At 38.5% G+C, this 22,343-nt stretch overlaps 1 protein-coding gene across 2 annotated transcripts in view; it reads right to left on the bottom strand.

Annotated features, from left to right (window-relative positions):
* Positions 1 to 84: 84 nt before the first annotated feature.
* The window catches only part of LOC150077684 (clavesin-2-like), a 97,900-nt gene continuing 75,641 nt past the window's right edge, over positions 85 to 22,343 (bottom strand). For both annotated transcript variants that reach the window (XM_090385324.1, XM_090385322.1), the window contains exons 4-8: positions 6,881 to 7,018; positions 4,236 to 4,478; positions 3,865 to 4,061; positions 693 to 803; positions 85 to 460 (exon numbers count right to left, since the gene is read on the bottom strand). In XM_090385324.1, the coding sequence (XP_090241450.1) occupies positions 278 to 460; positions 693 to 803; positions 3,865 to 4,061; positions 4,236 to 4,478; positions 6,881 to 7,018 (872 nt within the window). In that variant the 3' untranslated portion in view covers positions 85 to 277. The remainder of the gene's footprint in view (positions 461 to 692; positions 804 to 3,864; positions 4,062 to 4,235; positions 4,479 to 6,880; positions 7,019 to 22,343) is intronic.

Here is a 22,343-nt window from a genome sequence, read left to right as displayed (position 1 = left end):
TACGTACGAGCATATTTATTCCACATAATAACTTTCAACAACCTTCTTGGATACTTGTTAATAAACACTGCTTTAAGCGAGGAATGAGATAGAAAGAATTTATTTGGCAACAGATAGGGGAATTACATTTCCAGTGGCGCATGGAAACCTCTTCCTACTGCGAGTGTAAATAGATGTCCACCAAACCCTTTGGAATCCTTGAGTAGTTTGAAACAAATTTTCCAACAGAATCAACACTGAAGTTGATGGCTTTGTAGCACTACTGCGAAAGACATTTTCAACATGGCTTCTTGCGGTAGCCATACTGATACGAAGAAATGTAAGCTGATTCCCATTCCTTCAACTTTTTGTACGTGTCCATCCCTTCTAATGGCTCCAAAAGGCCTCCGTAATCAGAAGGTAAATAGGCTGGCGGAATGGCTTTGTGAAGTTCCTCGAGTCCGCTTCCATGAATGACAATCTGGTGGGGTAAAAAGGAAAAATTATTAGAGAAATCCAGGGACTGTTTCTGGTGGGCTGCATTTCTGCTAGATAGATCATTGCGATAAAGTAATAAAAGAAAAGTCCGCTGCGCGAACTAGCGATGACCCTAGGCCTGCTATAAAGAAATCTGCTACGATGGATGTGCTGAAGTGTTAGGAAACGTTTCTCTGCAATGCTACCAATGAAGAATAATTTATCGAACCACTTACCCTTTGCTTCAGCTTTGCTGACAAGAACGGCATAATACAGGTTAAAAGAGATTTGGCAATGAAGGGCATATTGATCACATGGGCTTGCTTGTATCGCAGGGGAAGTCCTTCCTGCAACAAAAGAAAGGAAATGTGAAATTTTAATTAGCGCTGCTTAGGACAATATAGAAGAATTCTTTATTATATACAGAAAGCACATTGCTTTCTGTATATAATAAAGAATATCAAAATATCAATATGATATCAAAACCCCACTGACACACTTCGTGTGTCAGTGGGGTTTTATGAAAGCTGTTTTAAAAGCAAAGACTGCCTTCTTTAGCATTAGATGACTGAAGAAATATGCCTGCTTTACCTTACTTTCAAAACAACCTTCGTACTTTAAAATTCCTGTGAATATATTATCATAATTTCCCGAATATGAGAGGAGATGAAACATGTTCATTTAACTTCACTTCAACACACGTTTTGGCAGCAGGCTTACGAGTCCTTGTATGTTTAGAAGTTGACAGGGAGGATCTAGCAGACACAGTCCTCACTTAAGTAGTAACTACAATTTAAACCATTATTAAGTCGCAATAATTACCGCATTATAAACAGCATCACGTTCTGCAACCTATAGCAGTCATGCAGTACTCCTCTTAGTGGTCAGGATGTCTAGGGAAATGATTAGTCAAAAGACAGCAATTGACCCCGTTTGGTCAATCAGAAAAACCCAATATGCAAGCCTATTGCCGAATAGATGCATCCACAATGCATCTATATTCTTCCCCATATTTCTATTTATTATATTAACCTTAAATACATTTTCTTAAAGCATAACGTAACTTTCCTTTTGATAAATTCCCTTCCCAAATTTTGAATTTTTTTTTCTAGCTTCAGATAACCTTCTTCTTCTTGTCTCGCCCACGTACATTTTCTCACGTTGTCGAATTGCATGTGACATGCCCACCTAGTCGGGGAAATCACACTCCTTAAATTATTTCCCAGTTTGTTCATTAGTTTAAATGCCATATAGGTATAGCCTAGCTAAGTATGTCCTCCCTTTACTGGTTGTCTTCGCTGTAGCATAACTCCTTACCAGGCTCGTGGCTATGCATTGAGCTCCACTCACTATACAGAATTGGCGTTGAGTTGGGGTAACCCCCGGAGCCGCATTACAATTATCACTATGTACAGAAGCGGCTCCTTCCACAGACGTGCCTCCTCTGTCCTTCACTTTCGTTTTCCGGGTTTCGCCTTCCCATCATCCATCCTCTTTATCTTTACCTTTTCTCCATTACTCGAATATCATCCCACGCTCGTTTTCAATAAAAAAACTTCCAGAGGTTTTTTTCAGAGAGCTTCCCTAGCAAGCTCAAGGAACCCCCGGGTTCACCCCAGCCAGAGACTCTATTTACACCCTACACCCGGCCTTCCTTCTTGTGGTGATGTGTGTGTGTGTGTGTGTGTGTGTGTGTGTGTGTGTGTGTGTGTGTGTGTGTGTGTGTGTGTTCACGTAAGAGGGTGGCTTTTAGGCAATCGCCCATCTCCACCTTGAAAGTCTGTAATGGTGTAGCGGGCCTGAAAATGTATATTAAATAAAAACTTGGAAGTCTGAGTGTGTGTGTGTGTGTGTGTGTGTGTGTGCTCTGTTGGTTTCTTGTGTCAGTCAGACCACTTTGCCACCAGGGAACAGGTAACACCTGGGTAGCTGCCTTCTAGCTTAATTCTAAACTTCCAAGCTTAATCTATCATCCAATAGAATACCCAAGTATTAATTGTGATCCATCAATTAATATTCTCGGTGGTCGGCTATAATCAAGGTGTACTTTAAATATCATGAAACTAGTTTTACTAACAGAAACCTTAAGCTTATTAATCTTAGCCCATGCAATAAGATCATCAAGCACCGACTGTATTTTCTCCTCCAAAATTTTTCAAGATCATCCCTCAGTTGAAATTACCAAATCATCGGCATAAGCCACTCTGATACCACATCCATGATCTTTAGTAAGCCACTGATCCAAAACGGCATTCCAGAAGAGGTCCCCGTACTGATCCCTGAGAGCATCCTCTAGAAATATAGGAGAAATACCTGAGATGTCTTGCATGTACTTTTATCTCTCTTTCACAAATATAAGATCGCATAACTGTATAGGTATATTCATCACAGTTGGCAAGGCGAAGAGATCTGAGGGCACTCTCCCACCAGATCAAGTCAAATACACCCTCAAACTCAATGAAAACAGCAAGCACATACTTTGCTGAAAAGTTCTGGATATAATTGGTGTTAGGATGATAATAGCATCCTCCGTGGAGAGATCTTTTTTAAAACCAAACTGGGCATCAGACGACAAATGGTTTTCTAGCAATGATCTCTGAATTCGTGGAGCCAACGATCTTTCAAAAAGCTTGTCCATATTAGCCAGGCGAACCTAGGGCATCCCCAGGGTTCACCCCAATCAGATACTTTATCTACACCTTACACCCGGCCTGCCTCCTCGTGGTGATGGACGAGTAACGGGGAATCCCACCAGGGGCCCCGCAGCTAAATGGCTAGAGGAACGACATACCAACACACGCCAGCACTAAACTCCCACTATCTCTGGCCTTCACACAATCTGTATTGCGACACTGCGTATATTGCGCGGAGTTGGGGGTGATCTCGGTGGCCTTTGACAGTAAACACTATGTACAGGACCGGCCTTAACATTTTTTACCACCCTAAGTTACAGATTATTCTTCTCTACCCCTTCCACAACGCATAGACTTCTTTTAAATCTAAAACTTTTATCTGGAAGCAATATTTCCATCATGAAATTATTTTTAACGTGTTAATATCACGACATGACACAACTCGTGCCTCAATCAGTGCACATCTATTCACTGTCTAACTTCAAACTCCCAGAAACCAATCTTTCTTCCTCCTCATTTCTTCCTTTTCCTTTTAGTTTCCTGGAACAACCTCCCTTTACACATATTTCCTGAAAATTGCAATGCACAGAAATTCAATTCAAATATCAACAAGTATCTTCTGTCTTCTCTGCCTTACAAGGTTACTAAAGACTCTTAAATCTTTCATGTTTGACGTTATCATTAAAAAATCGGAAGGAAAATCAGAACAATGGAAATCGGCAATAAAGACTACACCTCTTTTAAACATTCAGAAAATCCTTGAAGCACCTCTTACCTGAACGAACTGTATGATCTGCTGGATCACTGAAGGCTTGAAATACTTTCTGACATGGCCCATTCCCATTCCACTGAGGTCAGCGATCGTAATGGCTCCGTTAATGTGGGTTGCCTCGTAGTTCAGAACCCATTCCAAGGACAGTAAAAGAGCTCGCACGACATCATTAAACTGTATTTTTGAAGGATCCAAAAGTCCTGAAATTTTAAAGGTTCGGTGAGAAAAAGTCTGTCACAGTTGGACTAAAATATTTCATTCTACAATCTAGTTCAACTCAAGCTGAAAGGTAAAATTAGCCTTAATTCTACCGAATGAAGCCGTGTAATCGAGACATTAACTGAAAAAGAGAAAATAATGAAAAGCAGACTTACCGACCGTTGCAAGCAGGATGACCTCTCCTCCAGGACCTCGGGTGGGAAGGACATGAATAGCATTCGTTCTGAACACATTCAACACATCCGTGAAATCTGATGGTTTGAACAGTTTGGAGTGCATCTTCTTGATGCTGTAGTGCGTTTTGATGGACCGGAAGGTACTTTGAATGCTGAATTTGCGCACTCTGAGGAACGACAGAAGAAAGTTCTCGTCGGTGTTGGAAACGAACTCTTCTTGGTCTGAAAAGTAATTTAACACGATAAGAAGAATAAAAAAAAAGCTCTCTCTCTCTAAGAAACGTATGTGATCAGTCAAGTCTTCATGAACAAACCTCTAAAAGACATAGCAGATGTCTTAGACTAATTGTTAATTAATCAAAGACAATTTCTAGTGATGTTACAATCCTCTGAAAACTATCTGAATCAGCTCCAGCATAGAAGTCAAGGAAGGTGTCCTCAATCACTACTTCCTTGTGCACAGGTAGTCTAATTGCTGATGGTTGGAGGAAAAGTGGAGATATCTGTTTAATAACCATTTCAAGGAAAAGCGGATCATTATGCAAGAAAAACATTACAGTCAAAATAAAGCGCATTTTAGTAGGGTTTCAAAAGTGTTTATCGCACAAACATCGGAGTGTATTCTGTTTCATTGTTACCTCCTCCAAACTCTACACATTTATTTCAGCAAATGAAAAACTTTTTTGATTCTATTAGAGAAGAAAACATTCGTTAATGTGTAGAAAAATATTCAGTGCATCTTGAACTTCGTATCGTCTGGGCGTGGAACGTTATTGTCTTCTGGGCTTACACAGTATTAACAAATCATTTTCAACAGTTCTTTGTTGAGGAATGGTCTGCGCGAGTAGCACAGATGCATCGTCACCGCCCCTTCCCACACCGGGTGAAAAAGACCCGATTCGAATCTCGTCAATGAAGCGAGAAACATTTTTGGCCTTTTTTCACTCAGTAGCTGAGTTAATCGGTGTCAGGCGTAGATAGCAATGTTTCACCCCGGAAAATCGGGTTAGTCGTACAGCAAAATAGTAAAATCAACCAGAGGACACAAACAATTCATGAGCATAATACACTTGGGTAGTTGAACTAATTTTCCCAATGAACCTAGTGCGAGATTCAATTTATTTTTTGTTAAGGAATGGTTTCCATGCGTGATGCAGCATTTCCAAAAGACATTGACCATAATTTTGGAGCTGACAGTGAAGTAATGATTCTACCAGGGGATTCTGGTAAGTTCTCTGCCTAATAGAAAGAAAAAGATAGGTGCTCGCTTCTTCAAGAAGGTATCTTGTTTCTTTCAACAACACAATCGAAAGACTGAATGTCATAGTTGGACTAAAGTCACACGAGCAACAGGCATCTGTTGCTTGTAGAAGAAATGTGAGGGGTAGTTCAGCTAATTTGGCCTGTGTGTGCTGCAGCATTTTCCTACAAAACGAGTGAATTTTCCCCTACGTTTGTCCTTCTATCCCTCCCTCATTTTGTCCAAAGTGATGAATAAAGCACAGCAATTATCGTTTATCCTTTTTCAGATAGCCAATAAACAAAATCCCATCCTTGTTCCAAAAGGCAGGGGTCCTGAGCTTGTCAGCAAACTTCTGGGTGGGTGAGGAACTTCTTTGAGCGGGGGAAAGCCACCGTACCGCCACTCCTTCAACTGTTCTTTGGTCTATGGATCATAATTAAATAACCATGTTTCATCCATGGTCACAATTCGCGCCAGAAGCTCATTGGTACCTTGCTAAAAATGGTGTAGAATGGCAGTTGAAGTCAGGACAGGCTATCGCTTTTGATTAGCATTCAGATATTTGTGAGCCCATTTGGCAGAAATCTTCCGCATGTCCAAAATATCATGAATAACACGTTCCATGTACATGCTTAGAATCTCAACTATCCGTTCAGCAGAAATTCGTTTATCAAACTGCATTATGGTGAGAATGAAATCAACATTTTCGGATACTGTCGCAAAATGTGGTCTTCCTGTCTTTCTGCACTCTCAGTGTCAAAGAACCCATTTTAAAATTTGCAACCCAGCTTTTGATGATTGAATAGCATGGACACTGTTCTCCTAACGCCGCCAACATACCAACTGAATTTCCTTTGTGTTCTCCTCTGTACAAACAACTATTTCGTAACCGCTCTGCCTTCAATTTTTATCGAAAGTGAAGTTTTCAGCTGAAATAATTTCTTCAAGAAGCAAAAAATGAAAACGTACGTTAGGGTTTTTTTAGGCAAATGAGCTCTTTTACATAAAAATGATATGATCCTTCAGAATTTGTCACCTATTTGTCAAAAAAATCGGAAGTTGGTCTGTCTGAGAATTTATCAGCACCCCTCCACTTCTGGAAAGTGGAAATGCGACAGTGGAATAGTTAATGAGAAGTTCAAATTACTTTTACACTGTTTACGATTATGAAGACCTGTCACCACACTGGACACATATTCTAATATTGCCAACTTTATGTCACAGAAACAAAGAATACACTTTAAAATATGCAGCAGAAAGGATGTTGTGGGAAACAAACACCATAAGATGGGTAATTATGTCGGTGAAAGCTGAAAATTCATCTGATTCATTTATTCATTGTCTTAATTGTGCTGCTGAAACGAAATATAAAAACGCCTACCGTTGAGAAGAGTCTTCAATGCCGCTATCGATTTCTCTTTGACAGCAGGAACTTCCTTTAGTTCGACTTTGGCTTTCTCAAGGTCCTCGGGGGTTAAGTCATCATCTGGAGGTCTGTAGTAAACTTCTGTTGCCATGGCTAGAACGATAGGATGCTTACCAAAATTTCCAACAGAAATCAAAGGTCAAAATTCGATTTTTTTTATAGATAAAATTTAAGAAAAAATCAAACCACCAGTTATTCGTACAAACAGCGAAACCACAACATCTTCTGCTTGAAAAAAAAAAAATAATAATAATAAATAATAAAAAAATAAAGAATTCAACCAAAAAAAAAAAAAATGTAATCAAACGAAGTGCTTTGGCTAAAAGTTTTCAAACCTACTTCACGCCAGTCCTTATAAATTTGGCGTCTCAATTTTTTTATTCTAATTCTGATATGACGCTTTTCACAATCCTTCTTTAAACGCTGGTAAAGAAGAGTTAATCTCAATTGATAAAAGTGAAATAGTTGCGAAAATAAATCTGAACTACACTGAGTGGACAAAAATTATGGGATACTTACCTAGTAAAGAGTAGACCCACCTTTCACCCCGATAAGAGCAGTCACATGCCAAGGCATTGACTCCACTAGTTCACAAAAGCGTTCCAAAGGTATTTCCATCCATGTTTGCTGTACCGCTGTTCATAATTCCGTCGCATTCCTGGGTGAAAGATCCAAAGCTCGAACTGACCTTTCCACAGCATTACAAAGATGCTCCGCAGATTGTACTACCTGCGGAATTCTCTTCGAACCATGTTCTAGTCAACTCGGCTCTGTGCGGAGACGCATTGTCTGCTGGAAAAGTCCATTGCCCTGTGGGTGCAAGATGACCATGAAGAGATGCAGATGGTCTGCCAAGATGGACGTAACCTCGACCGTTCAGAAATGCGTTTAGACGTACCACAGGTCCCAATGTGTGCCAGTTGAACACTCCCCTGACCATTACCGACCGTCCACCTGCCTGAACAGTTCCTTGTTGACATAACGTGTACAGACTCGTGCAGTTTCCGCCAGATAGGCGCCCTCTCGTCCGCTTGGATGGGACTCATCGGACCAGGAAACCGGTCTCCAATCATCCAAGGTCTAGTGCCGATGTTCTTTTACCCAGTTGAGGCGTAGAGTCCTGTGTCGTGGTGTTAGCAATGGGACTGTGGTGGGTCCCATAACCTGTTGCGACTAATGATTGCTTGATGGTCTTGGTGGAGACGTTTCTGGACCTCCCTCATTGAAGTCGGCGGTGATTTGTGGCACTGTGGGTGTCCAGCTGACTGAAAAATACGAGACAGACGTCGACGGACACGTTCATCAATCATCGTTCTCCGCCCACAGAGCTGTCGATGATGAGATGTTATTCCGGAAATGGCGCATTCCCGATACACTCTTAATACTGTCGAACGGAGATAGTTCAGTTTCTGTATCACCTCCGCGATAGAGTGACCCATGCGTCGGGCACCCACTATTACCCCTCTTTCAAAGTCGATTAACTCACAACGTTTGTCCATACTGACATCGAATTAGCTTCGCCTTGAATGCGGTAATGCAGGGTGCCAATATACCTGCGAAGCGGTGGGTTCATCCACTAACGAGAGGGGCGACTGCGTCGTGTTGCCCAAGAACCAGGTATCCCAGTAATTCTGTCCTTTCAGTGCACATACATACCTGTTTAGAGTTAATGTTAAATGCGGCTAATGATTGTATTCATTGTAAAGATAATTAATAGTAAACCATTCTGAATGGAGTGTGAACAAGAACTTTTTTTTAATGCAGTCGCACTGTATTACAATCCACTGATTAGTATGTTAGTATTAGTGATATTAAATACTAATGTATTAGCAATGGTCACATGGTGCAAGGAAGCCTATGTTGCAGCAACCAAAAAAAGAAAATAAATAAATTAATTAAATAAAATAAAAGATAATAATAAGAAGAAAATTAAAAAAATAATAATAATTAATTAAAGAAAAGGAAATAGACAATCTATGCCCTGCTCCCGTAGGTAATTATCCAGCTGGCCTTTGCATTTCCCCAAACTGTCAGCCTCTACCACCCATGTAGGTAACTTATTCCAGTAATTTATAACTCGCTGGCTAAAATAAAAATAAAATTAAACACCAACTGCAATCCTACCAAGGAAACAGGCAATAGATTTCACAGACTTGCCATCGTTCAAACATTAAGAGAATATTGTTTATCAATTCGGACACACAGTGGTTATTAATAAATGGGTCAACGCAAAAGTAAATTAAGGACAACGCTTGAAGGTCATCTAAAAGACGTGAAAAAAATCTTTCATACCTTGTTTTGCATGTTACCAAACTAGACATGTGAAGAAACGAGTTTAGTTTCATAATTAGAAAGCGACAGCGCTAGCAGGAAGCTCACTTCATTTCACAACTTCCAAGTTGAAATCTTATTTTATATTAAGCCAGCAGTTTACAATTATTTATTTTTATTATTCATACATTATAGTAATCTTTCCAGTTAAAAGCTATTTAGAGCTTTTTTTTCTTTTTTCCCTTCTTTACTTTTTTTTTTCTTGTACTTGAATTACACTTGAGGAGCCGTTGTACAAAAACTGAAAATATATACAAATCTACAAAAGATAGTCAGACTTTTTTTGATTTATCAGACTTTGAAAAAGTCCTATCGTGGGTGCACGTTTAGCAGGACCCATGATTCAAGAGACGAAAGACATAATTGGTTTCTCAAAAGCATCCGTCTCAAAGGATTTTAATGAGTAGAAAGCAAACGGTTCTGCCATATCTCAAAGGGGTGAATGTGGCAGAAAAACAATACTTCACCAGCGAAGTCATCGTACTCTTAGGAGGACTGTACAAAAAAATAGGATATGCAATGTGCAGAAAATTACACCTGAATTCAACCAAGCCCAGGACTGTCCTATTTCATCCCATACCATGCGCAGGGAATTGAAGAAATTGGGTACTGGCAGCCGCTCACCTATTCGGAAGCCATTTGTTTCCGAGAAAAGGAGAAAAATCCGCTTCCAGTTGTGCCGAGAACGTCGTGAGTGGACAATGAAAGAAAGTCACGTGGTCAGACCAATCACCTTACACTTTGGTTTGTTCTGATGGTAGTCAGAGTGTACGAGAACCTCACGAAGCGATTGACCCTACTTTTTTCTAATCATAATTTTTCTATTCATTATTGGATTTATGAAGCATTGGGTATTCTGAAATTTCTTCTAATTTACATCAAATATCGCTACATACTGTAATACCAGGATCTTCAGTATAACGTCGGGCAGTTACGCTCCCGGTAAATCCGAAGTATCTATATAATATGCTGTTTCTATGCTTTTGCTTACTCTAAATTTTTAAACTTCAAAATGTATTAGAGCAATTCGAGGGAGAGTGAAGTCTATTGTTATCCTTATTCCTCCTTCCATTCGCCTTAATTTTGGCATAAGCCTTTCCTTTTCACTATATAAATAAATTGCACCGATTAATAGTTGGTACTCACTTTTATTATTTTTCTTGATTCACTTCCATTATTTTTATTATTAATTTTGAGTTCTATCTTTGGGGCTAGCGGTTATTCTGCCAGTTTGCTACTAAATTTAACGTATATTGCATTATTATATTACCTCATCGCGAAAGTGTTCCTTGATATTCAGATGAAGACATGGGGCGGCTAGGCCAATTGTAAACCCTGAAATCAAATGCGTACAAGTCTGGCTACCACTGATTGTCTTGTTGTTATATGAAGGCCCATCTATAGAGCGCTACAGATACTACGGGGTTGTCCAAACTCTCTCTCTCTGTTCGAACTCCAAGAAGCGATTCTTCTGATTCAACAGTAACGTCAGAGAAGGAATGATCTCAAAATGATTGCTTTTTCGAACTTTGCTGTTGGGACGAGATGCACTGCTGATGACTATGTCACGTGGGATTCCACAGAACCAAACTTCACCTGGACACTGTAATGGGATTCCACTGCAGAGGACTTCTCATTGTTCAAGAATGTTCCCGCTCCCCTAACAAAATCAAGCCCATGCAACTCCCAACGCATAGTGCAGGGGCATCTAACACTTTCGACTAGGGGCTCAAAAGAGATGGTAAAGGTGGCTGCCCGCATAACTTCGCTCTAGAGCAGTGCACGGATTACAAGAATAGTTCTTTACCATTAATTATAGAGTTTGCGAAATTGTTTAACAATTTTTGTTAAAGAAGATAAAACAAGTAATACAAAAAAAAAATTTTTAAGTCAATTCCTACTTAGGTCAACAAAGAAAAATTTTATTTTATTATTAAATAATTACAATTAATATAAATACGTATATACATATGACAGAATCACAATATTAAGTGGCAAAATAGAAAGCGAATTTCCTCGCAATTTTCCATTTTCCTTTCTATATATGTTGTTGGACTCTTATTTTTATTCACACGTTTCATTTTCCATTTTGTTCCCCCCTTGACTCAGACTAGAACCCAGAATGAAAAAAGAATCTGAAAAAGAAATTTTTTTCCAGCGATCTACACGCTTCGCCACTGACGGTATTTATTTCTAAATTTATATCCTATATAAGAGAAATATATAAGAGAAATTTTTTCTCCCATATAAAACTAAAATTAATTAATTAAATTTAATTAATGAATTAATATTTGAAAAAACTGTATTAACATCAAGTGTCATCCACTACAAGTTTAAAAAAATTTATTTGAACTTGAGTGGATGAATAAAGAGTATTTTATTAACGATTGAAAATTTGAACAAGATATATAAATATATATAGGGAGAGTGTCAACTAATAGTAGGAATTGAAAAATAAGATATTTTATTAACAAACGTCCTGTTTTTCTTAAATTTTTCAATTTCGACTCCTGTTATCGACGTTTATATTTACAGTTTTTTTTTTAATTTTTACACTTAATAATTAAATAGTAAAATCCAAGGATTATCACATAACTCCAATAACAATCGTAATACATCAAACTGACTCTCAAGAGATAGTTTGATGTGAATGGACGATGGTTTAACCTTTGTGTCACCCTTCCATTGGCTAAATGGATAATGATTTTACTTTTGTTTCATAATTAATATTCCATTTTTTCAAATCAACCACCGTTGACTTCGGAAGGCTGAAACTGTGTGCATTGCCGTGGCAGCCAACAATCTTGGAAGTATCACGAATCTCATCTGGACTCGTATATCTTGCTATTGATATCGCTGGAGTTTCTGGCACAATTTTGTACCTGTTCCTTACCTTCTTGCGCCTGACTCTCAGGCGCACACAAGTTAAGGAATTTTTGAACACAAGTGCGGGTACAAACGCCGTTTATTTTATCGATTACATTAAAATAATTAAAAAATGTCATGAAAAAAGAAAAAGTTTACCCTTAGACCTCTTTGTACGAATCAAAAAAATTGTGATATCTCTTGGAAGACAATTGAAAACTCCGTCTTAGCTGTTTCGAAGAAAGAATTAAGACGATGTTCCTCCGTTTTCTAGACGTAAATCCCTTCATAAGTTTTGAGGCAAACAAGAGAAAAAAAACCCAGAAAACTAGTGGGGATACTTACCCTTGATGCGAATATTTTAATTCCCAAAGAGGTCGATTCAGTGCGGAAGAGGTAATCTCCTGTGGTATCTGCGCAGAGAAACCTACACGACTGACGCAGCACACACACACACACACACACACCGAGAAAACAAAATGTTAAACGTGTCCTTTCACAATGACGGCCTTGGGTGTTTTTAACCACTGACTTTTCCCTCTCCACCTTTCAATAGGAAAACGAGAGTAAAAAATAGTCGCCCTGAAATCATTAGAGGGGAGGGGAAAGCCAGTGGCAACTAATGATAACGGAAATAGATGTGCCTCTCCTCCCTGTGTCTCTCAGCCCTAACGAAAAACGAATAGCCACTTCAATTAAGTAATCAAATTCAAGATTCGGATTCAGAAATTCAAATACAGAAAGTCTCCAATGTTAGTCGTAAATTAGGTTCTTAGCATCGCGATGAAAACAGGGCCGATCAACTGCCTTATCTATTGACTTGCACATGTACTGTACGAATGATAAGTTCCAAAGGGAAAAAAAACACACATATATATAATTTTATGCGAGTAAAAAATTACGACGTTCTTTTTTCATTACTATTCAAATGCATTACTTTTAAGAAAGTATAAAATTATTATCTAAATAGAAAAACAATTGGCTTCAACCTTTTCACTCCACATACATCTTCTCGACCCTCCCACATGACCCGTGTTTTCGAGTCGCCAACTGTTTTCCTCTTTATTATAAACTTCCTACAATGCGAGCAGTAAATAAACAAAAGGCACTACTTTACTTCTGCGATGTCTCAGACACTGCGGCCTCATTGTTCTTAAAGAAAGAACCTCGGTTGTATAATTTCCTTTTCTTTCGTTTTGTAAGCGGAAATTGCACTTAAAGAAACTATCCGTGACTTGCATTAAAAGCACTTCATTTGCAATTTCGCCAAATTCTTGCTTTACACGCATATACGAGATCAAAAGTATTGCTTCCTCTTGTTGCCTCTCGAACATGCTGCTGTAGAAAACAGTCATCCAATAAATCCACAAAATCTTGCTAGCGTGCGAGTGACCAATCCAGTTGACCAATTCAGTTGACCAATACTTGAAATTCATGTGTTTCATTTACTAAGCTCCCAGCATCGGTGTACATGCAAGTATACATGCACCTATCGTTCCATTCAATTACCCTAACACAGTCCGCGTATTTACTTGTTCCATGACGACTCAACGCAGGGCTTCACATCTCCGTACCTTGCTTTCCAGGCTGCAGCGCGTTTCGATAGAAGTAGTACAAGAATCACTCTCACGATAGCCTGTGGCTATCGTTAATATATTATGCGGTTTTCAGACCCACCTAACACTGCCTCGATAGCGTCAGCAAATATTCTTGCATCCTTTCTATTTAAGAGTATCCCATCGCTCCAGAAGTAGTCTCTGCTATTAACCATCACAGATCATACTGATAAAAATTCTCCCCCTTTCAATTTTCACTATTACGCGAGACTTTTTCTCAACATTGCCCTGTACTTGTAAAGTAAGCCTGCAAATCTTCTACTCTTAAATGTCCTTAGAGCATATATAACAATATAACCTTTAGTGCCCTTAAAAGATATCTTCTCGAAGGCCCTTAACTTTTGTCTCTGTAGACTCCCTAGTTTAATCCCACTATCCTTTTTGCACAACATATTTCCGTTTCCCTGACAATAATGTCACTGATTAAAGATAACTCCTGTGGGACCGGAGCATTCTGCCTTGGTGGTTGTTTCTGTGTTGTCTGATGCACGAGTGCCAGCCCGGGCGTTGATAGGGGCAGCTGAGAGCTTGATGGGCCCACAACTTAGTTTCTTTGAAGGCGTCTCTCCTGCTGTCAAAAACGGCCATCAGAACTCTGATGGCCGTTTTCCAGCGTATCTTCTACAAATGCTTTTTTGCCGTTTAGCACTCAGTCAGTTGAAAGGACTAAACAGGACGAAGTACGCTCCAATTTTAAAGCGTGTGCGGATACCATTGTAATAACAATCGCTCTCTTTATTGGAGTAGGGAAGAGTGGCAATAAGTCTGGGTCTGTCTCATCCAGAGGGAGGGAAGATGTATAAGCTCTCTTCACAACCGTAGCCAAAATCACGGAGAAGGATGCAGTTTGTTTTCCATCAACGGAACTCTTGCTTTTCTTCTCTAAAAGTAGTTTAAAATTTTAAATTTTATTTCATCATTCATCCAATTATACAACACATGACACGCATAACTACAGCGGCGGACAAAAAAACTGCATCACCTTAAAAAAAGTAACATTTGTAGTGAAATTTATAAGATATTGTTTGAATATCTTACTGACGAAATACCTTCGCAAAGTAAAGGTATTTCGTCAGATAACGCTCCTATTGCATCAGACAGTAACTGAAAGGTATTGCATCAGTATTTTCTATAAATACGGCGTTGGAAGGGTATACACGCTCATTAGTATCCTGTTTTGCGGGGGTGTAAGCATGGCTCCATATGTTCAGTTGACACCAAGAAAAAAAAAAGGTTGTAACAGTTGCTGTGTCCCAGGAAGGGCTTTCTACGCGTGCTATCGTTAATAAAATAGGCTGCCACCAGTCAATAGTATCCCGGGTGCTGAAATTATAGCGTGATTGAAGAGAAGACCTGGATCAGGCCGTAACAGAGTGACTACGCCTTCCCAAGATCGATATTTGAAACGGCTATGCCTTCGTAATCGCCATGCTAATGCTCCTGATCTAAAACTGGACTTTGAGATGGTGTTGAAACAAGTGCAAGAACTATCCAAAGACGGCTTTCGAATGTGTATGTGGTCTACTTGCCTATCGGCCCAAGAAGAAGCCTTTGTTGACCCAACAAATGAGGACGAAGCGACTTTCTTGGGCTAAAACGCATGTTTCATGGACAAAGGAGCAATGGGACACCGTCATATTTTCTGACGAATCCAAATTCAACCTGCAAGCGATATGTCAGAAGACGAAAATCTGACGAATTCCATCCCGACTGCAAAGTTCCCCACATTTCCGGACAGATGGTCTGGGGAAGCATAAAAAGCGAAGGGGTGGGGAGAATTAAGTTTATTAACGGAACGCTGAATGCAGAAACCTACACTGCTATCTTGGAGGAGTGCCTAAAACTTGTTATTAGGGATCACCACACAGACATCCATTTTTCAACAGGACTCAGCCAGCACCTTGCCACACAGCAAAATTGGTAAGTTTTATGCTATTTAGATTTAATGATGAGTTTGTCTTCTTGTCTCACAAGGCTTAGAACATACTTCCACCAATGTTTTCCCTCGTTTTTCTCCCTTATGATGCAGTCATACCTCAGAAATGCTGGCATTTCTGAGGTATGACTGCAGTATTGAACTGACCTGGCAACAGTGCAGATTTGAAAATTGCTAGTACATAATAATGTCGTCTAAAATTGCTCAGAAGATGCCAACAAGTAAGATTCAGCTGCAGGAGAGCATTGTAAGGCTGTGGGACCACGACATTGGGCAACAACCATATATCTATCCAGAAGTTGATTAACTCTATGCTAAATCATTGCAAGGCTGTAATAGCAGCTCGAGGAGGAACAAAGACTATTGAGGACTCATTTTGCTGAATTACAGTATATAATATTATTACGTTAAATTGTCATTTCAGTTTTACACATAAATGCAAAAAAATGTATGTTTGGTTGTCACGATTGCCATTTACATGATTTCTCATATTTCCATTAATTACGCATTTTACCTTTTGGGAAGAGATTTATGGCAATTGAGTATATCAAGTGGAGTCTTTTTATTGGATTTCATTCACAGAGATATATATAAAATTAAATAATTTTTTTGTTTATACTGCGGGACAACCAAACGGTCAGAGGAGTTCACAAAATAGACAGAATACAAGAAACAGCACCGTATTTAGCAGTCACGGGCTTGAATCCCGGTCACTCAAGGCACGTGTACTTATGCACCTGCACTTGACCACTCGGCTACATTTCGAACGTTTCTACAACCCACAATGCAGCGCAAAACACATGATTTGCAAAATTCACGAGTGATGCAGTTTTTTGTCCGTCACTGTATATTGTACGTCACGTGTGTATCATCAGAGTGCCTTGTGCCATGTGTTAGACAGTTGTTGTAGAGCTTTAAACACATCAGCAACTTACTCCATATTTCGCAGTATATAATATATCTATAAATTTCGTGTTTTCTGTGGCCAATTTGCTGCTTGCTGGGAGAAAAACCACAGGTTCCGGGAGATAAAGCCAAGTTACCCTCAATCGAGACCGACTAACTCAGCCACGTTGTGAAAAAGCCCCATAAAAATTCCCCGCGTTATTGACAGGATTCAAACTGTCTTTATTAGGATTCAAACTGTCATCTGGTTTGGGTGGACAGCAATAATACGAACTCTGTCGACCTAAGAGTGCTTGTACCATATGTTACAAAAGATTTATTCTTGTGGAACAAGTTTAAAATTTGTTCTACAATAATGGCGGAAATTGTGTCATTTTCAGACCTCTTCATATCCCAGATACGAAGGCACCCTGTTTTGTTTCAATAAAGTGGCGAAACCCGTGTTCAGATAGGAGAGGAAAGCTCCAGCAACCCCCCCCTTCCCATCTTTTCCATCATGTCGTATGCTTGTTGTGTTTTGAGGGAAAAAGTGGAGAGCTCCGTTGCTCAATGAATGGCTGGTTCTTGTTAGTTCAGGAATACGCATCATAACTGCGTCTAAAATTCAATTGTGTTTTTTGACGACCCCTTGTGAATAAGAAACACTATCATAATACTATGACAAATTGATGTCTACCTTGTAGATTTGGTATAGTTTGGTGAGAGGGTTGCCCTGATATTTTTCGTTTTCCTATCTTACAAATTCGCAATCCTTTAACTTTATTATTTTCTTACTTACAATATGACTATTGCTTTAACATGACTACCCAGAAGATTTTTTTTTTGAAAACCCTAAACACAAGATGTATGAGAACCTAAAGTACTTAGTACCGTGCTTAAGTTGAAGGTTGAGAAGATGAAAGAAGATGCTTGTTGACATTACACTTGAACTTCTATAATTTTCAGGAAATACGTATGAAGGAAGGTTTTTTCCAGAAAACGGCAGTTGAATGAATAAACGAGGAAGATGAAAAGTTCGTTCTGTGGGTTTGAAGTTGGACAGTAAATGGATGTTGGCTGGTGGCGGCAAGGGTTCGGACTGTTTTGAAAAGAATTATAGAAGCCAATTGAGAAGAACAGTGCCCATGGAAGTATCTGTAGAAAAGGCATGCAGCAGAAACAGTACGTCTATGAGAAAGCGAGTGGAGAGACTCTGTTAGAGATGAATCATTAATTAACCTAACTGCCCTCTTCTGAATGGAATCAAGAAGCCTGAGAGAGGTTTTGGGGGCACCACCCCAGATGTCGGAACAATATTCAATGGCTGGGCGGATTTGCGATTTGTACAGAGTGAGTTTGGAAGAAAAGTAACGCCGAGAGCGAAAGAGAAAACCAAGTTTTTTAGATGGAGAGGAAGCAATATTTGTAATGTGCTTGTGCCAAGAGAGATTAGAAGTCAGGGTATTCCACGACAGAGATATATGTTCTTTCCTAGAAATCAGAGTCATAAAAGGTAAGCGTAGGAGGAGAAGAATTTTTTGAGAGATATAAGACAGGAAATCACTATTTAAGGAATTGACAGTGGATATTCGAGAAGTTGAAGTTCTTTGTGCATGTCAAGGTGTCTCAAACTGGAAGGTGGATTCCAATGTACTCTCATTGGGATAGCATTTCCGATCAATGAAAGAAAGTGAAATATACAAGAAGAAACGAGTAGGAGAAACAACCGAACCTTAGGGAACACCGGCATTACTGGAGAAATTAGAGAGCAAAGAACGAGCTGCCATTACCCACAGTGAGCAGTCAGAGAGTAAACTGGATACCCAATTACAAAAAAAAAAAAAAAAAAACAGTTGGAAAACCATAAGCTAGAAGCTTATTTGGAAGTCGTTTATGCGCATCACGATCAAAAGCTTTTGAAATATCAAAGGCAACTGCTTGAGTTTCATCAAAGTTTTCCATTGAATTTGGCCATAGATGGGTAACATAAGCCAGAATATCACCAATGGACCGACATTCATGGAATCCATACTGGCAATTGTTGATCAGATGCAAGGGTTCTAGATAGTTTAAAAGTTCATGTTTAACGTATTAACCCTTTACTTTAGAAAGAGCAAAAGGAAGTGCAATAAGACGATAACTGGATGGAAAGGATTTGTCATCCTTTTTAGGAACTGGCTGTATATGAGCAAACTTCCAAGCAGAAAGGAAAACACCTTTGGAATAAGAAATTGAAAAAAGGCAACACAGAACAGGAGTAAATTCAGGAGCACAGGTTTTAAGAATAAATGGAGAAAACCATTAGAACCTAGAGCCTTCTTAGCTTCAAGATTGATCAAAATTCTTCTGACATCCTTTTGGCAGAAGAGCACAGGAGGCATTAAATAGAGTGTACTGGGAATGGTATGAGGTAGTTCACCAAGATCATCAATACACGAGTCAGGAAAAAATATAATACTAGCACTTAAGCTGAACTGACCTTTGGCTGAAGTGAACACAGATCCATTTGCTTTTGATACAGGTGGGGACAGAGATATGTAAAAGTTGCGGCCATTAGCTTTGGCAAGAAATCAGAATGTTCGACTACTACTTGGACAAGAAGCAAGTTTTCTATCTTAGCCTGTTTTAAATCAAGTTTGGATTGATTAATAACTGCTTTACAGTTGTTGCGAGCTTTGGTGTAGAATATGAACGATGAGATTTGGATACAAGCCAATTACGATATGCAACATCTTTTCTTGAATAGCCTTAGCATATTGATTGGAAAATCGAGTTTTGGATAAAAGAAGAGATTTTAAGGTTAAGTGTGGAAATAAAAATAAAAGATTTGATTACTATAAGAATAATTTTAGTGAAAAGATCTGAGAAAACGTTGACATCAGAAGATTTGAAACAGTAATCTGACTAAGGAAAAGAAGAAAAAAAAATCTTGCAGATCATCAGATTTTGCATTCTTGTAATGCCAAACAACATGAAGTTGAGAATGGCTTTGATAAAAAGATTATTACTGTATTTTTAGGAGGTGTCATCGCCAAGTTATGACCTGAGGTGCTTAGAGGAAGGACCAATCACCTCGACTGTGTATTTATAAGGGTCGTTTGTAAGAAGAAGAACAATTGTGTTAGCTGCGTGGTTATGATTGTCTGATATTCTTGGTATAATAAGTAAATGAACAATCTGCGAGAAGTCATTAGTAGTTGTAAAAGATTCTCAGCATCTCAACCAGCTGGGTACGTGTGATTGGAAAATGCAAGCCAGCTGGATTTGAGAACAATAAAATTACCAAAGAAACTTACCTCACTGTTAGGAAATTTGGACTGATAAAAGTCAAGTTTCAAAGAGAGGAAGTCAAAGAGTTCTAAATAATTATTGAAGTTGGGAGAACGATAGAGGCAACAGATGAATTTGACAGAATGTGGTAAAGAGATTTTAAGCCTGAGAAGATCGAAAAGAGGAGATTCCAAATTACTAAGACTCTGACAGGGAATATCAGAAGGAAAATATGCACAAATACCAACGAAAGGAATCATACAGCGAATAATTCGGACAACTAAGATGAGCAGTGGTTGAATCAACTGATAACTGGTTTTCTCTCATAAAAAGTACATGGGGTTTGGCAGACAGTTAGTGGAAATGGACATTATCGAAATTAGAACTGAGACCACGTATATTTATAAAATGAACGAGGAAGTGTTTGTGAGGTTTAGATCTTTTTGCTGTTAAGTTTGTTCCATGATTTTGATAATTCACGGTGCATTCAGAAGTAAGAAAAGGTGGAGGGGGCATGCTGTATGAGGTAATGAACTTTTTGGATATGCCGTACAAATGGTAAGAATATATCCAGTTCCTTGATATAACGTGGCCTCGACAATTCCCACTGCCAACACACTACTCGGACTCTACTCTGGCAGAGTAGAGGCAGTGATATTATACATTATCTGATCCGGCAGCCTTCTATAAGGTTACCAGTAGGTTCGGTCTGGTGGACTGCCTAGCGGCAAGCCTGCGAAGAACACCGTTTTAGAGCTGAATCCTCGAAATGTAAGGAATAATGGATCTCTCCATGATATTTATCATAACTTCAAAAGACGTTAATCATATTGAAGTTGCTAACCCCCTTTCGGTGGACAAAATTAATTATTTCCTTGTGACACTATTTTGGACTCTTGGCACCAGTTGTGATTTTTTTTTTTTTTTTTTTTTGTAATTTTCTCGTTGGGTATCAATCGTTTTGTATGATTATATTTTTTATCCGTTTTGTACATATAGATATTGTAGCTACTGATCTATTCCTCCTTCTGGGTATTTTAGCGGGAAAATCAGGTGGCCATCGATTTTTGATGTTGATCACTACTGTAACCTGCCACTTGGGACGCCTGATGGTCAATTACTTAATTTTGAGAAAAACCTAAAAGGTATTGATTTCTTTGATGTCTGTGATGTATACTGCTGTATATATTCAATATGGAGTCCTACGTTACGAGAGATTAGCCTGTATTAATACAATTAAATATAGACAGCTGATATTCCTTGGCTAGTTTTAGGCAACTTTTGGGACTAAACGCCATCCTCCCTATAGGTAGAATAATTCTATAAAAAACCACGTTGACTACCCTCCCCATTATTCATTTTTAGATAATTTGTATCACGCACCCTGGCAAACTGGTCAGGAAATAAAACTTGTTCAATTTTTAAATAATTTTAATATTGTAATAAACATGGCCACAATGTCTTATAGCTGAACTTATATATTCCTATAATTAGAACTTTATCATTTGACTTAATTGAATGCATGTACAAGTATTAGTGTTTCCGGACGTTTTTTGGAGCTCTCCAGTTTTGAAGAGGACCTTGTTCTTCCATTGGTATATTTAAGGAGTTATATTATAATCTCTCCAAGTTTTGAGAGAACCTTGTCCTCCCAAGTGAAGTCCACCACTTTACTTGGGAGGACTTCACTGTTCTCTCTGTCTGCGTTTTATTTTCTTATCGATAAACAAAAACTGTTATATGGTGTAATCTTTTAAACCATTTTTCTCTCTTATCATTCAACGGATGAACAGAGTATTAAAACCAATATCCGGAATGGTAATTTTTCCCCTTGGTTCTTCATAAGGTTCTGTGAATTTTGATAGTACTCAGCAGGAGTGCAAATTGGACAAGTTTTCATTTTGTGAGCCTTCTGAGGCATATGTCACATTGTAGAAAATATTCAGACATTGATGCCAAAAAACAAAACTTCTTATACTTCAAATGATATAGATGCAAAAGTTGATAATGCTTCAAAAAATAATGTTTGAAAAGTTTTTAAACATCTGCTTCTACTGTCACTGTTCTGCAATTGAATGTCAAGTTAAAGTAAATGATTTTTGTCTTTACAATTTTAACTTTTTAAATGTTAGAATTCACTGATTTGTTTGTGTATTTTATACACATACAGAACAGTAATTAATTACCAATGACAATAATTGTATTTCAAAAAATACAAGTAAATGTTTCTTATAAACTCAATGATCTTGACGTTGATGCGAATAATCTGATTATTGACAATGAAAAACACAGAGTTAAAGCTTATGAGTTTCAAAATTTTGACAATAGAAACTCAAATGAGTTTCTATTGACTTTTGTCATCTTCTGTTCCACAGTTTAATTTACAATCCCATCCACAATTGTTCTCTTATGCTGACATACTTAAAAAAAATTCTTTAGATGAAACGCATCCTCTACTGTTTCCAGATCGTGTTCCCAACTCCCACAAATCTACTCCTACAAAACTTTTCCATTC

Source organism: Mastigoproctus giganteus, chromosome 11, assembly GCF_048544385.1.
Source record: "Mastigoproctus giganteus isolate SK-2022 chromosome 11, ASM4854438v1, whole genome shotgun sequence".
In the NCBI taxonomy this organism is placed as follows: Eukaryota; Metazoa; Arthropoda; class Arachnida; order Uropygi; family Thelyphonidae; genus Mastigoproctus; species Mastigoproctus giganteus.
Note: the sequence above shows the minus strand (reverse complement) of the source record. Positions and strands in the feature narration are given on the sequence as shown.